The 15,660-nt window shown below is 42.0% G+C and overlaps 1 protein-coding gene across 7 annotated transcripts in view; it reads left to right on the top strand.

Moving 5' to 3' along the window:
- Positions 1 to 15,660, top strand: part of MRAP2 (melanocortin 2 receptor accessory protein 2) — a 63,711-nt gene that overhangs the window by 32,582 nt on the left and 15,469 nt on the right. For 6 of the 7 annotated variants that reach the window (XM_019967406.2, XM_019967404.2, XM_019967405.2 and 3 more), the window contains one exon: positions 7,104 to 7,203. In XM_019967406.2, the coding sequence (XP_019822965.1) occupies positions 7,104 to 7,203 (100 nt within the window). Of the gene's footprint in view, positions 1 to 7,103; positions 7,204 to 7,511; positions 7,789 to 15,660 lie in introns of those variants that run through there. The other variant, XM_070796136.1, reaches the window with a different exon arrangement.

Below are 15,660 nucleotides of genomic sequence, written 5' to 3'. Positions count from 1 at the left end.
GGAGTTTTTTTCTGTTTGTTTGTTTGTTTGTTTTTTTTTTTTGGTGAGACTGTGTTTCTGCCTCTGCTAACTGTCTCAGTGCTGTCTTTTTATCCTTTGTCATAGAGGCTCTGATTGTTCAGTTTTCAGGTCTTTTCTGAGGAAAGTATCCCTGTGTAGTTGTAGTTGTATGTCCCTAGGAGAAGGTGAATTTGGGACCTTCTTACACTGCTATCTTGAACTGCCTCCAGTGGGGCTCCAGATGTGTGGTCCAGATCCTTCCTCAGGGAGGATGAGAATTGGGGCTTACCTCTGATTGCATGATGCTCTGCTGGGGGTGGGGTTAATGGCAGGAGATGACTCAGCCTTTCTTACTGATTTGAAGGTGGGTACTTTCTCATTTGTCAGATGTGTAGGAGTCATTCAGCTAGCTTCTGGAACTCTTTCAGAGGGAACTGCTCCATATGTAGCCATATATTCCATGTGTCTGTGGGAAGAGGGGACCACAGGAGCCTCCCAAGCCTCCATCTTGGTCGACCCCCAGTTCCAGCTAATTAAGTTTTAGACTTTTCCTCACCCCTGATTGCAGGAAGGACCACAAGAGCCTGGCTTCACCTGTAGGTCCTGAGGGTCTGGATGCTGCTGATTGCTGGTGGCTGTGGTTGAGCAACTCCTGGACCATTAGAGGGACAGGGGCAGTGATAGCTGGCTGGTTCCTGCCTTCTGGTCTCCATCGATGGGGTTGTAAAGGGTTTGGAGTTAAAAATTTCCTATATCAGGAGCTTTCTATTTTTGTTCCTTAAAAAGCATTAACTAAATCACATATCCTTTACCCCTGAAGTGAATAGTAATAATCAAATGCTTTCACACACTCCTTTGTTGTTATTTTCTGCTCAGTAGTTCTTATGGAAGTAAAAGAAAAGCACGTGTAATCTGTTAGGATGTACTCTCATCCATTATCTGATGGAGGGCTATTGCTGTCAGGGTGTGAATCACCCTCCTTAATTTGCTTTGATTCTTTAATCCGTTATTTTTCTGGAACAGTCTGTGGGTAAGGATACTTGCTGTTAAGGATTTTAATTAAATCCTTAATTAAAATTAATTGAGGGGCAATTGACTGGGCAAATCACCATATGTTTTCCTGTAATCTAAGTTTTTATAACTTCATGACACAGATTTTATTTTTGTGTCATTTTGCTTCTGCCTCTTTTTCTTAGTTTAAAGGGCAATACTGCTGTAATTTTGGTTGGGGCATTTCCAGGGAAGTTGAAAATCTCTTTGGGGCATATTACATTTAGAGATGATTATAGCTGGAAAAAATTCCTGCAAAATATAGGCAGAAATGTAGGCATTACTTACACATTTTACTTACTATACCATTAAGAAGGAGAGCTTTTTGTCAGTGTTAGCATTCATTTTAGGCAAAAAACAGAAATTCCTAGGTAAGTCTTTACTATTTTGATATAAGAGATCTGATTAGAGGCTCTTAGCTTCCAGAACAAACTCCAAGACATACAGGAAAATAAGTCAATTATTGTACTGTGTACCTTTAGGATTAGTGTCTTCCATTTTAAAAAGCTGTTATTCTGGGCTTCATGTGCATCTCCTTATTTTGCTGAGAAAAATTCAAAGCCAATTAGGTGCAAGTTGAAAAGAATGAAAATCAGTCACTTCAAGGAGAAGCGTTTAGGAAGATAGGAGAGACCATAACAGTTATCTTTTTACTTTACCTGTGATGGGTTGTTCTTAGCAACAATAGTTACATCTCTAGTTAGACTAAGTTCTCCTGCCTGCTGAAATTAAGATCCTATCTCTATAGGGTCTTTCATCTGAGAAACAACCTCTGATGATCATTGTAAATTCTCCTTTTGCCTTCAGTTTCGAATCTGGTAATAAACTTTATAACTATCTGAAGTGGACCTGTATCTGACATACATTTGGTACCAGAAAAATGGACATTCATTCATCCATTCATTCTATACGTATTTATTGAGCACCTGTTATTTGCAGCACTATTTTTGTTAATAAATTTAATTGAAGGATAATTGCTTTCCAATATTGTGATGGCTTTTGCCATACATCAACATGAATCGCCCACAGGTACACATGCATCCCCTCCATCCTGAATCCCCCTCCTGTGTTCCTCCCCACACTATCCTTCTGGGTTGTCCCAGAGTGCCAGTTTTGGGTGCCCTTCTTTATGCATCAAACTTGCACTGGTCATCCATTTACATATGGTAACGTACATGTTTCAGTGCTGTTCTCTCAAATCACCCCACCCTCACCTTCTCCCACTGAGTCCAAAAGTCTGTTCTTTACATCTGTGTCTCCTTTGCGTGCAGCCCCATGTTAAGTAATGGAGGTACAGCAGTGAACAGAAAAGAAAAAAGCCCGTCTCTTATGGATCTTGCATTCTACTCAGAGAGACAGATAGTAAACAAATAGACAAACTATGCCAGATGGTGATAAAAGATAAAGTAGGGAAAGGAGGTGTGAAGTGTGGAGGTGAAAGTATAGATAGAACGGCCATGGAAGGCCTTCCTGAGAAGGAGAAATATGAAAAAATGCCTAAAGGAAGTGAGAGATTGAGCTATAAGATACCTGGGGAAGAACATTACAGAAAATGCCCCATGGTTTGCAGTAAGACCTGTGATTGTGAGCACAGCAGACACAAGTGCTGGAAGCCCACTGTTGACTCCTTGCAAGGAGTAGTCCATACCACAGAACTGATCCTAACACCTTAGGAACCAGAATCGGTATGAGGACAGTGCTTGCTCTGGTGTCCTGAGCCCTGTCTTTCAAATTAAGCAGTAACCCTTGCTTTTCATACAACCACGAGATGGAAAGGTCACAATATATTCTTTTTTAAAATTTTTTATTATATTGGACTATAGCTGATTTGGGCTTCCCTGGTAGCTCAGCTGGTACCAAATCAACCCAATTCAATTCCTTGGTTGGGAAGTTCCCCTGGAGAAGGGATAGGCGACCCACTCCAGTATTCTTGGGCTTCCCTGGTGGCTCAGATGGTAAAGAATCTGCCTGCAATGCAGGAGACCTGGGTTCAGTCCCTAGGTTGGGAAGATCCCCTGGAGGAGGGCATGGCAACCCACTCTAGTATTCTGGCCTGAAGAATCCCTGTGGACAGAGAAGCCTGGCAGGCTACAGTCCATGGGGCTGCAAAGAGTTTGGCCAAAAACAAACTTCTTGGCCAACCTAACGCAATTTTGTGTTAGTTTCAGATGACCATCAAAGTGATTCAGTTACACAGATACCTGTTGCTTTTCAAATTCTTTTTCCATTTACATTACTACAAGATATTTAGCAGAGTTCCCTGTGCTGTACAGTAGGTCTTTGTTGGTTATCTATGTTATACACAGTAGTGAGTGTATGTTAATCCCAAACTCCCAATTTACCCCTCCCCTCCTCCTTTCTCTTTTGGTAACCATCAGTTTGTTTTCTCAGTCTGTAAGTCTGTTTCTGTTTTATAAATAAGTTAATTTGTATCATTTTTTTTTATATTTCATGTATAACCATTACAATATTTGTCTTTCTCTGACTTACTTCACTTAGTATGATCATCACATTATTGCATTCTTTTTAATGGCTGAGTAATATTCCGTTGTGTATATGTACCACATCTTTATCCATTCATCTGTTAATGGACACTGAGTTTGCTTCCACGTCTTGGCTGTTGTAAACAGTGCTGCAGTTGAATATTGGGGTGCATGTATTCTTTCAAACCATGGTTTTCTCTGGATATTTGCCCAGGAGTGGGATTGCTGGATCATATGGTAGCTCTATTTTTAGTTTTTTAAGGAACCTCCATACTTAAGTGGAGGTTAAGCCACTCCAACTTCATAGTGGCTATGCATTCTCACCAGCAGTGTAGAAAGGTTCCCTTTCTCCACACCGTTTCTGGTATTTATTGTTTGTAAACTTTTAATGATGGCCATTCTGACTGGTGGTGGGGGTGGGGGGAATGGGATGGGATAGTTACTCTCATCCTCCCCTAGATTGGAGAACATAATGTATGGAAAAACAGATCATAGCAGTGAAAACCGTGCAGCTGTCAGCTCTCTTGTTTGATTCCTTTCACTAGAGGTCAGACAAAGGGACAGTTATTTTATTATGATGCATTCTATCTGGAATTCCCCTGGGCAGTTTTCTCTTACTGTACTCTCTTGCTGTAATGGTCTCTAAGTAGCTCAGTCTCTAGACAGGACAGAAGTAGCTGTTTGGCTGTATTAGAAACCCCCGTGGAAGGCTTTTCCTTAACCAACCAGGTTTCTTGGAGCCCCCACTCACTGTATGTAAACCTCTGTTCTGACTTCCTCCTGAGAAAGGGTACTCTGGGGAAGACCAGAGGCTCTGTATTCCTCTTTTCACTGAAATGCTTGTGGCCATGAAATGACATAGAAATAAAACTTCAAGAGAGTTTGGTTGTTCCTGGAATGAGATGGAGCTCTCTGAAATTCTCTGAAAGGGGCTCAGAGTGAGAAAGTTATCTGGGCTTGGGCCGCGTGTCAGAGGATGAGGTAGAGGAGAATTAACAGAGATAATCTGAGGAAGCAGAATTTCCTCTGGGGGAGAATGTGAGTAAGCAAAGCTACTTAAAGCATATTGTCATGAGAAACGTGGATTCCACATTATCAAGAGAATGCGTGAAAATGCCACTGGACCATGGGGATTCTAAAATTCTAACCACAGCTCTCCTCATTCCCACTCTCCTCTCTCTCGTGACGACTTTGCTGAGGGCTGAGACCCTCTCGGGTCCCACGTTATTGTTGCTTTTTGATCAGCTCCCTGGGTCACTAGAAAGCCGGGGTAAGGGACTGGGCTGGGTTAAAGGCACACTCCTCTACCTGTGACCACCCTAGGCTAGGGGGCTGGAGGACACATGGGGATCCAGCCACCATTGGCAGTGTGAGAGCTGTCCTCATGCGAACCCCTCCCTAGTAAACAGATTTGAAAATGAATCAACATGACTAAATTCTCAACCGAGGACTTACATAACGCTGGCAGGTCATTTTAGAATTGGCTTTTGCTATTCAGGCAGTTGATGAAGTAGAGGAGGCTGAGCTGTCATTTATCTGCAAAATGATGCTTTGCAGTCTGTGCCCCCATAACTGAGATGCTATTGTTACATGTTAATTGCTTTTGTACACATGTGTTTTTTGGTATTTGTCCTTATGTCTTGTTAGGCTTCATTTCCATTAGTTTTTAAGGTAAAGTCTACAATTCCTGTTTCTCAGGCACTCTTAACCCTGGGCAAGATAAATTGGTTTTGCATCCAGAGTACTGAATAAATGCCATTGAATGAACTGGGGCTCTGTAACAACTTAAGGGGCGGGAAGGGGTAGGTGGTGGGAGGGAGAATCAAGAAGGAGGGGAAATATGTATACTTATAGCTGATTCATGTTGATGTATGGCAGAAACTAACACAATATTATAAAGCAATTATCCTTCAATTAAAAATAAATAATTTTTTAAAATGTCGTTAAATAAAGGTTGTTACCCTCTAGGCAATAGTATATTTAGAATAAAAGTAAGAATTATGCAAAGCAACTTGCTAATCTGACTTCTTCATATTAGAAAGAGTGCTATATACACATAATTCAATTAGAATAATGCTTTGTATTTAAACACATTTAGTGTATAAGTTCTGTTCACCTTTTTTAAAATTGCTAGGCATCCTCACTGTATTGCCATGTAGGTAAACTTCTTTGAATAGATCAGAAAATGTAAAATAGTTTAACCCCGTTGCTTCCCCCAAACTTAAGACCTTATGATGAATGTGCCAGGTTGTGTAGACAGCTCAGTCTCAGCCCCATGTGAGAGACACACACTAGTGACTATTACCCGTGATAGGATCAAGGAGGGACCTGTGTAGAGAAGCACAGATAGAAAAATCATGGGGTTCACAGGAGGGAGCAGGCACATCATTTGGGGAGATTAGGCTTTCTGAAGGAGTTGATGTAGGGAATGCGCTTTGAATGAGGGATAGACTTTCATTATCTCCAGTTTGGGGAAAGTTGCTCCAGCCAGGTGAAGGTATGGGCCCCTGAAAAGGTGTGAGTATTAAGAAACTATGCCTAAGGGTTCAGGCAAATACAGGAATACAGTGTCGCCTAGACTGGTTGGAAGCATGAGTTTTAAAGTAAGGATCAACTGGGAGAAAATGACCAATTAAACAATCAGATCAGATCAGATCAGATCAGTCGCTCAGTCGTGTCCGACTCTTTGCGACCCCATGAATCGCAGCACGCCAGGCCTCCCTGTCCATCACCAACTCCCAGAGTTCACTCAGACTCACGTCCATTGAGTCAGTGATACCATCCAGCCATCTCATCCTCTGTCGTCCCCTTCTCCTCCTGCCCCCAATCCCTCCCAGCATCAGAGTCTTTTCCAGTGAGTCAACTCTTCGCATGAGGTGGCCAAAGTACTGGAGTTTCAGCTTTAGCATCATAGACTGCAAATGTGAGCTACCTTCTTCTCAGATGCCAGATATTGTAAAAGTGCTTTGTATATTGAATCTGTTCTCATGTGGAAAAGGTCAATTCTATTTTTGTTGAAGTATTTTTTGTGAAAGAGCAATATTATCAGAGGTACGATAAAGCAGATTCTGTTAGAAATGAGGCCCAGGCAAAGACCGAAGGCAGAAGAGCACTCAGGAGGCCATTTGTATGTTCTTTGAAGGATGTAGTGAAGACGTGAGTTATGCCAGCATGAACATGAGTGAAAAAACAAAACTGGGTTGAGTTTAATCAGATGTCATTTTAAGCTTCATCCTGTAGTTTCTGCTAAAAATTGGATTTTCTAACTCAAGACACTTCAGTCTTGAGGACTTAGACAGCCTGATTCCGTCTTAAATTCTTCCATCGGGATGTAGAACCAAGAGTCAGGAAGGCTGGCATCTCCGAGTGTTACCTGAGTCAGGAGCCTGCAGACATGGACTCTTCCCTCATTCCTTGTATTAACTGTTCCCTGTTGTCCGATAGTTCAAGGTTGTCTCAGAAGACTGTGACCATCCTCTCTCATTTCATGTATCAAAAAGCACAGATTCCTTGAATGTTTAAATTTTATGTTGCTATGAAATACTAATCCCAGTGTTAACTGTCTTACAGATTCCATTGTGATTGGATTTTGGGTTGGCCTTGCAGTCTTTGTGATTTTTATGTTTTTTGTGCTGACTCTGCTGACCAAGACAGGAGCCCCACACCAAGAGTAAGTTTGGGCTGTTTCTAAATGTCTGTTAAACCCCACAGGGACTTGAAGAAACAGAAACAGTATCCAGGGGGTGGGGTTGCTTCTAATGGGTGGAGAGCTGGATTTGCTGTCCAGACCCAGGTGCTGGTTGGGTGGGACCTGTTTTCCTCCTGGCACTCTGCCTCTTGCTTCTGAGGCTTCTTCTCAAGTGAACCCTCGTGCACCTGGGTTTCTTGGTCTTTCCTGTAGTCTTAATGCTGATCCTGGCTTGATGTTTATTTTGAAAGATTACTAATTAGGATGGATTTTCTCCTTATTCCCAAAAGAATTTAGGTGACTCACCAGACTGAAAACGATGAAAAAGGACAATAACAAAAATAGGATGAAAGCTAGCTTAAAAAACATTTCAAGGAGCAGAGAAATGATACTCGACTAAATTGTTTAATTATTCACTGAATTCAGCACTTAATTTCCTCAAAATGAGATAAAGGATTATAAAATTTTCATGATGTGGTAAAGAACATCTGTGATGGGCTTTGGATTTATGGAGGAAATGATTGCATGGATGCTTAATGAGTGTTGAATAACATCAAAACATAATTGGTAAGTTATGGTTTGCAAAAACTCAGAAATGTTTTAGAGACTTTTTAAAATCCCAACTCTTCCAAAAAAAGGAAAAAATAACAACTTGTTTGATACCTTGTCAGTCAGTTCCAGAAGGCAACAGATAGCATATTCAAATTAGGTAATTAGAAGAGCTTTTAAAAAAATTAATGTTCTTATTGAAATATGTTGTGTTAATTTCTGCTCTACAGCAGAGTGACTCAGTTACACACATATTTCTGTTTTTTTAGTATTCTTTTCCATAATGGTTTATCCCAGGATACTGAATGTGGTTCTCTGTTTTATACAGTAGGATATTTCTTTTTATCCATTCTATATCTATTAGCTTGCATTTACTAGTCCCAAACTCCCAGTCCATTCCTCTGTTACCTTGGCAACCACAAGGCAATATCTATAAGTCTATTTCTGTTTCATAGATAGGTTCATTTGGGCCATATTTTAGATTCCACATATAAGTGATGTCATATGGTATTTGTCTTTTTCTTTCTGACTTACTTCACTTAGTATGATAATCTCTAGTTGCATTGATGTTGCTGCAAAATGGCATTATTGCATTCTTTTTTATGGCTGAGTAATATTCCATTGGATATATGTACCACATCTTCACTATCCATTCATCCCTTGATGGACATTTAGGTTGTCTCTGTATCTCAGCTGTTGTGAATAGTACTGCTGTGAACATAGGGGTGCGTGTATCTTTTTTAATTAGAGCCTTTGACAAATGGACTAGTCACAAGTTGTGGCCTGGGAAGAGAGCAGCCCCTCTTCCTGGATGGGGCAGGATGCCAGGGCTCAGAACACTGAGGAGTAGATGCCCAAATCTGAAGGGCCCTGATTGTCTTTCAGGAGCCCTGCAGAGAGACTGGCTGAGAGGAGCAATGACCCAGGTCAAGGGACACAGCCCAGTGTAACCTCTTAGGGAGGGAGCCTCCGATAAATACCCAGACCTGTCTTTCCCCATCTCTCCCCTTTCTCACCACTGCTCCCCGCTGGCTGAGCACCCCACCACTACCAGTGGCCAAAGCCTACATCAGAGGTCAGTTTCCCAGGGCACAGAGCAGGGTGGGGAAGGGTAGGGAATGACCTGGGAGACTAAATGGAAGAAAGTGAGCTCAAATCCTCACATTTCCATTCAATGTCTCCCTTCATCCTCACAGCCTAGCAGTGGTGTTCTCATTGTATCTCATCACACAGTCTGCAGTGTCTGCTGTTCAGTCTTCAGCCTGCACTTGAACTCTAACAACTAGTCATAGATAAAGGGAACAGTTCTGCCCATCACATAGCTGTTTTCAGACATTAAGGTCTGGGAGAAAAATTCAAACACATGTTAAATGAACGTAAAAGACCATTATATTGAAGGCTATGGAGATGGATGGTTGAGAATCTCTGGAATAGCCACTAAAAAAATATGAACTTTCCCTTTTCTGTCTCCTTGTTTTTGTAAACATCTGCATATGTCTTTGCTTCAGCATATTAGTCCAAGGAGTTTAGAAATATGGTGTAGATTATAGCAGTAGTAAAAGAAGCTGAGGACAAACTCAAGTTATAGCACATCTGGTAGAGTGATTGGGGAATAGTAAACCCCTTTATCTTCCTTCTCTTCAGATAGCCAGATGGACCTTTGCATGGTTATTGAGATGTACTTGTTTGATATAAGATGCACGTGATTTCATAGATGGGAACACCCTAGCTCAAAAGGGAGCATGACTTCCTGTAATGAGTAATTTTGTGTTTGTCTAGGCCATGATATTTGGTGAAACATTATTCTAGATGTTTCTGTGATGGTTTTTTTTTTAGGTGAGATCAGTCTTTTAGGAAGACTGATCATCCTCCATAATGAGGGTGGGGCCTCATCCAACTGCAAAAGGCGTTCCTAGAAACAGATGGACCTCTGTCTAGCAAAAAGGAATTCTGGCAAAGGACTGCCTTCAGACTCAGACTGCAGCTCTTCCCTGTGTCTTCAGCCTGTCCAAACCCTACAGATTTTGGACTTGCCTGTCTCCACCATCACATGAACCAATTTCTTAAACTAAATCTGTCCCCACCTCACCCTGAATGGATAGATAGATAGATAGATATAGAAATAAATGTGCACAGGCACATACACACACACACACACACACACACACTCACACACTCACACACTCACACATACACACCCAAACACCCCTGTTGGTTCTGTTTCTCTGGATAACACTGACTAATACATTGACTTAACATTTCACGTTGACCCTGGGTAGCTGAGGCTTGTTTTTCCCCTTTTCCAGTTGGCAGTTTGTCCTTCTAATAGATGATTTCTCTTTTGATGGTGATTCTTAGTCATCTCAAAGAACAGGGGTCATTGTAATCCTACATGCTTTTGGTGAGGTTAAGGAGCAAGTTTGACCTTTTTATTTTTACTTTTAATGAAACAATGGATGAGCCCTCAGGGCCACACTTTAAATGTTTTTCTGAAGCAGTGTAAGACATGCATTTGGCTGTAGTATATCCAAATGAAACTGAATGATACAGACATATGGAAAAATCCCTAAATGGAGCAGTTAACAATGGTTTTATATCTTAGTAAACTTGACATTTATTTGGCAGGAAATATTTTTTGTAAAATAGACATTATCCAAGCAGCCAACTTTAAAATAAAACAGTCAGTTTTAAGTTTGCCCCTGATAATTAGACATGGAGGACATAATGATAAATCACTGAGAATAATGCTAAGAACATTTTTTGACATTTACCATCTGTCAGGGTCTGTTAATCACTTTATAGTATAATCTCACTAAGTTCTCACTGAAAGATGAAGTAAATCACATAGGATTTATCCTGTAAAATCTCACCTTACAGATGAGAAAAAAGAGACTGAATCACTCATATAAGGATTCACAGGTTTTAAAAAAATTATGCATATTAAAAAGCAGAGACATTGCTTTGCCAACAAATGTCCATATAGTCAAAGCTATGGTTTTCTCAGTAGTCATGTATGGATGTCAGAGCTGGACCATAAAGAAGTCTGAGTGCTGAAGAATTGATACTTTTGAACTGTGGTGTTGGAGAAGACTCTTGAAGAGTCCCTTTGACTATAAGGAGATCAAACCAGTCAATCCTAAAGGAAATCAGTCCTGAATATTCATTGGAAGGACTGATGCTGAAACTGAAGCTCCAATACTTTGACCACTTGATGCGAAGGGCCAATTCATTAGAAAAGACCCTGATTCTGGGAAAGATTGAAGGCAGGAGGAGAAGGGAACGACAGAGGACAAGATGATTAGATGGCATCACAGACTCAATGGACATGAGTTTGCGCAAGCTCCGGGAGACAGTGAAAGGAAAGCCTGGCGTGCTGCAGTCCATGGGGTCTCAAAGAGCCAGACACAACTCAGCGACTGAACAACAACAACAAATGGAGCCAAGCCTCAAACTAAAGTCTCTTTGAAGCTCCTGTTGTTACCCCTACATTAAATGACTTCATATCAGTAATATTAAATCTTTTTCTCTTACAGCAAAGATATTAGCAAGCAATAAGATTTGTTTTCTTTTATCACATATTGGATCAAGTATGGGCTCTGGAGTCAAACATTTCCAGATTTACTGGAATGATTTACTGGATTCTTAGTCTGTCTGTGGCTCAAAGGGTAAAGCGTCTGCCTGCAATGCGGGAGACCCGCGTTCAATCCCTGGGTCGGGAAGATCCCCTGGAGAAGGAAATGGCAACCCACTCCAATATTCTTGCCTGGAGAAACCCATGGACAGAGGAACCTGGTAGGCTACAGTTCATGGGGTCGCAAAGAGTGGAACACAACTGAGCAACTTCACTTTAGCCTCTCTGTACTTGATGATTCCTCACTTGTAAAAATAAAGTAGTATCTGCCTCCTCGGGGTACTGTAAAGATTGAGTGAACTGATGCCTATAGAACTGCTAGTATGCACTAGCCTCACAGCAGGCAGCCCTCAGTGAAGGTTAGTCCTCCCCTGCATGGCTCATGGCATCCTGGGGAGAGCAGAGGGCTGCAGGTAAAGAGTAGGAAGGAATAGAAGATTCTCCTCCTCCCACAGGACAGCCAGGCCCTAAGCTTTCATGTTGGAGCTACATGTGCCAAATGTGACTCGTTCTACCCTGGCTTCACCTCACCTTGGGTATGTCTCTCAGAAAAAGTTGTTTTTCAGTTGCTCAATCGTGTCCAACTCTTTCCAACCCCATGGACTGCAGCATGCCAGGCTGAACTATCTCCCAGAGTTTACTCAAATTCATGTGCATTGAGTCGATGATGCCACCCAACCATCTCATCCTCTGTCGTACCCTTCTCCTCCTGCCCTCAATCTTTTCCCACATCAGGGTCTTTTTCAATGAGTTGGCTCTTCACATCATGTGGCCATAGTATTGGAGCTTCATCTTCAGCATCAATCCTTCCAATGAATTTTCAGGACTGACTTCCTTTAGGATGGACTGGTTTGATCTCCTTGCAGTTTAAGGGACTATCAAGAGTCTTTTCCAGTACCACAGTTTGAAAGCATCAGTTCTTTGGCACTCAGCCTTCTTTAAGGTCCAATTCTCACATCTATACATGACTACTGGGAAAACCATAGCTTTGACTCTATGGACCTTTGTTGGCAAAGTGATGTCTTTGTGTGAAGAAAGAGTAAGATGATTTTAGAAAGGAGACTAAGTAGAGAGTCTTAGTCATGGCTCGAATGTCTGAATTCTAACAGCTTTAGGTAACAAGCTCTCTGGATTGTGGGTCACAAAGAACAATTGCTTCAAGTAAGATATCAGGCAGCATCCTTTTGGAATATGACTCAGTTCAGTTCAGTTCAGTCGCTCAGTCATGTCTGACTCTTTGCAACCCCGTGGACTACAGCACGCCAGGCCTCCCTGTCCATTACCAACTCCCGGAGATTTGGTTATGTCTCTCAGAAAAAGTTGTTTTCTTTGGTGCTCAGCTTTCTTTATAGTCCAACTCTCACATTCATACATGACTACTAGAAAAACCATAGCCTTGACTCTCACATTCATACATGACTACTAGAAAAACCATAGCCTTGACTAGACAGACCTTTGTTGGCAAAGTAATGTCTCTGTTTTTTAATATGCTGTCTGGGTTGGTCATAACTTTCCTTCCAAGGAGCAAGCATCTTTCAGTTTCATGGCTGCAGTCACCATCTGCACTGTTTCCACTGTTTCCCTATCTATTTGCCATGAAGTGATGTGATCAGATGCCATGATCATAGTTTTCTGAATGTTGAGTTTTAAGCCAGCTTCTTCACTCTCCTTTTTCACTTTCATCAAGAGGCTCTTTAGTTCTTCTTCACTTTCTGCCATAAGGATGGTGTCATCTGCATATGTGAGGTTATTGATATTTCTCCCGGCAGTCTTGATTCCAGCTTGTGCTTCAGCCAGTCCAACATTTCTCACGATGTACTCTGCATATAAGTTAAATAAGCAGGGTCACAATATACAGCCTTGACATACTCCTTTCCCAACTTGGAACCAGTCTGTTGTTCCACGTCCATTTCTAACTGTTGCTTCTTGACCTGCATACAGATTTCTCAGGAGACAGGTCAGGTGGTCTGGTATTCCCATCTCTTTCAGAATTTCCCACAGTTTATTGTGATCTACACAGTCAAAGGCTTTTGTGTAGTTAATAAAATAGTAGATGTTTTTTTGGAACTTTCTTGCTTTTTTGATGATCCAACGGATGTTGGCAATTTGATCTCTGGTTCCTCTGCCATTTCTAAATCCAGCTTGAACATCTGGAACTTCTCAGTTCATGTACTGTTGAAGCCTGGATTGGAGAATTTTGAGCATCACTTCTGAGTAAGGCCCCCACTCAGAATTGACTAGTGTTGAATCAGCCACTTAGTTCTATCTTTTTCTCCATGGAGACATCCTAGGCAGACTAAATTGCTGACCTATGGAAAGAGTGCATGAATCCCCTTGGAAGGAGTAGGACATAAGGATGGCAAATAGGCTTCTTCCCTTAAGTTTACAACTTGGGATCATTTTAGCATCAGAACTTCAATTCCAGAGTCACTGCCTACTCAGTGGCTTCTGTTAAGGAGAGGATGTGTCATAATGAGATTATGAGACAGGCGTAAACAGCTCTCTAAATCTCACTGTAATGCAACACAGGTTTACACTGTATTCAAGCTACATCTCTTCTGAGGGTTGGCAAGGGGTGGACCGATGCTTCTTCATCGTAGCTGCAGTGTTTCTAAGGTTCATCCTCCTGAATTGCTGTGACAAGCAGTGGGGCACGTGGAGAACTCATACCTGCTGGTCTGTTCTTCAGCCAGGAAGTGGCACGCATCCCTTCCTCTCACAGCTCATTGGCCAGGACTGGCCACACCCATCTGACCACCCGGCTGGGGAGGGTAATCTGTGTGCCCAGGAGGAGACTCAGATAAGGGTGAGTGCTGGTAAAGCAGAGATCAGAGGGAGAAGGACTCTTATAAAGCTGCCATCATGCCTTTTTAAAAAGCTTTTAGGTCTAAGAAGTAGCTTTAATGGGGATTATTTTCCCATGGAATATCTCCTGTTGTATGGAGTGGGTGGACCCTCTCACTTGAGTCCTTTATAGACAGGACAAAAAGAATCATTTTTCCTGTGCTTTCTCCACTGAGGAGCCATTTACTCTCTTTGCCGTCTTGTTAAAGCACCGTAATTGCCGCATTGTCATAAATCTGCCAGAGAGAAGGAGTAAGGGAAAGAGTTGGGTTGCATTTTATGTTGAATATTTTATACTTCTTAAAAAAATAAAGATCAACTCTCAGACATCGTACACCTCAGATATCCTCATTTTGTGTAGCCTTTGCTAAGTGCACTTGTCTAGGTGGGGATGGTCTCTTTTTTAGGGATGAGGACGGTATTGCTCATGATCTTGCAAAAATGGAAATTGCATCTTACCTGGAGTTGCAGTTTACCTAGGTACGATTCTCACCCAAGCATGGGTACAGCGCACCTAAAAGCTAACAGCTGGAGATAATGACCAAGGTCACAGGAACCAGCTGAACGCAGACATAGCAGGTTGTTCCTCAGGAAGATCTGTTATTCTGAGAGGTCTCCATATATCAACAGGTAAAAAATCCAACTGCTTTACATGTCTGATTCAAGTTATACACCTTTATTCAGGAGTTCCTTTTAATTCTTCATCAATTAAGAGGTATTTCCTGAGTGCACAGCTATGACTTGCCCAGACATGCTGAGGGTCATTCTAAGGTAGTATAGTCTTTCCTCAGAGACTGACATCTCCCTGGCAAGTCAGAACTACCAATGAAAGCAACCAAGAGGCACTTACACACACACACACACACACACACACACACACACACACAAGGGTTTGGTTGGTGCCTCTGCTAGGGCATGAAGCTCTCAGGACAGGTTATGGCTCCAGAAATAGTTATTATCATTTTCTCACCGGTGGTTCATCTCAAGAGTTTTCACTCTTAGTAGGTCTTTGTTTGGCTTAGTGAAAGTGAAGTCGCTCAGTCATGTCCGACTCTTTGCTCCACTCCTGTGGACTGTAGCCTACCAGGCTTCTCCATCCATGGGATTCTCCAGGCAAGAATACTGGAGTGGGTTACCATTTCCTTCTCCAAGGGATCTTCCCAACCCAGGGATTGAACCCGGGTATCCCGCATTGGAGGCAGACACTTTAACCTCTGAGCCACCAGGGAAGCCCATTGTTTGGCTTATGCATCTCTAAAAGTCCACTGGAAGTCCCTGCCAGAAATCGTAGGTGCCTGCTGGACTGCCCACCACTTTTTTGAGTGGAGTAAGCCTGAGAGTAGTGAGGGCTTGCTATGACTGAGCAGTAGGCAGCCCATTTGTAAAAACTCATTATAAATCTGTAAAATTCCTAA

Source organism: Bos indicus, chromosome 9 (assembly GCF_029378745.1).
Source record: "Bos indicus isolate NIAB-ARS_2022 breed Sahiwal x Tharparkar chromosome 9, NIAB-ARS_B.indTharparkar_mat_pri_1.0, whole genome shotgun sequence".
NCBI classification, from domain to species: domain Eukaryota; kingdom Metazoa; phylum Chordata; class Mammalia; order Artiodactyla; family Bovidae; genus Bos; species Bos indicus.
The sequence above is the reverse complement of the archived record's forward strand: the minus strand, read 5'-3'. Positions and strand labels throughout refer to the sequence as shown.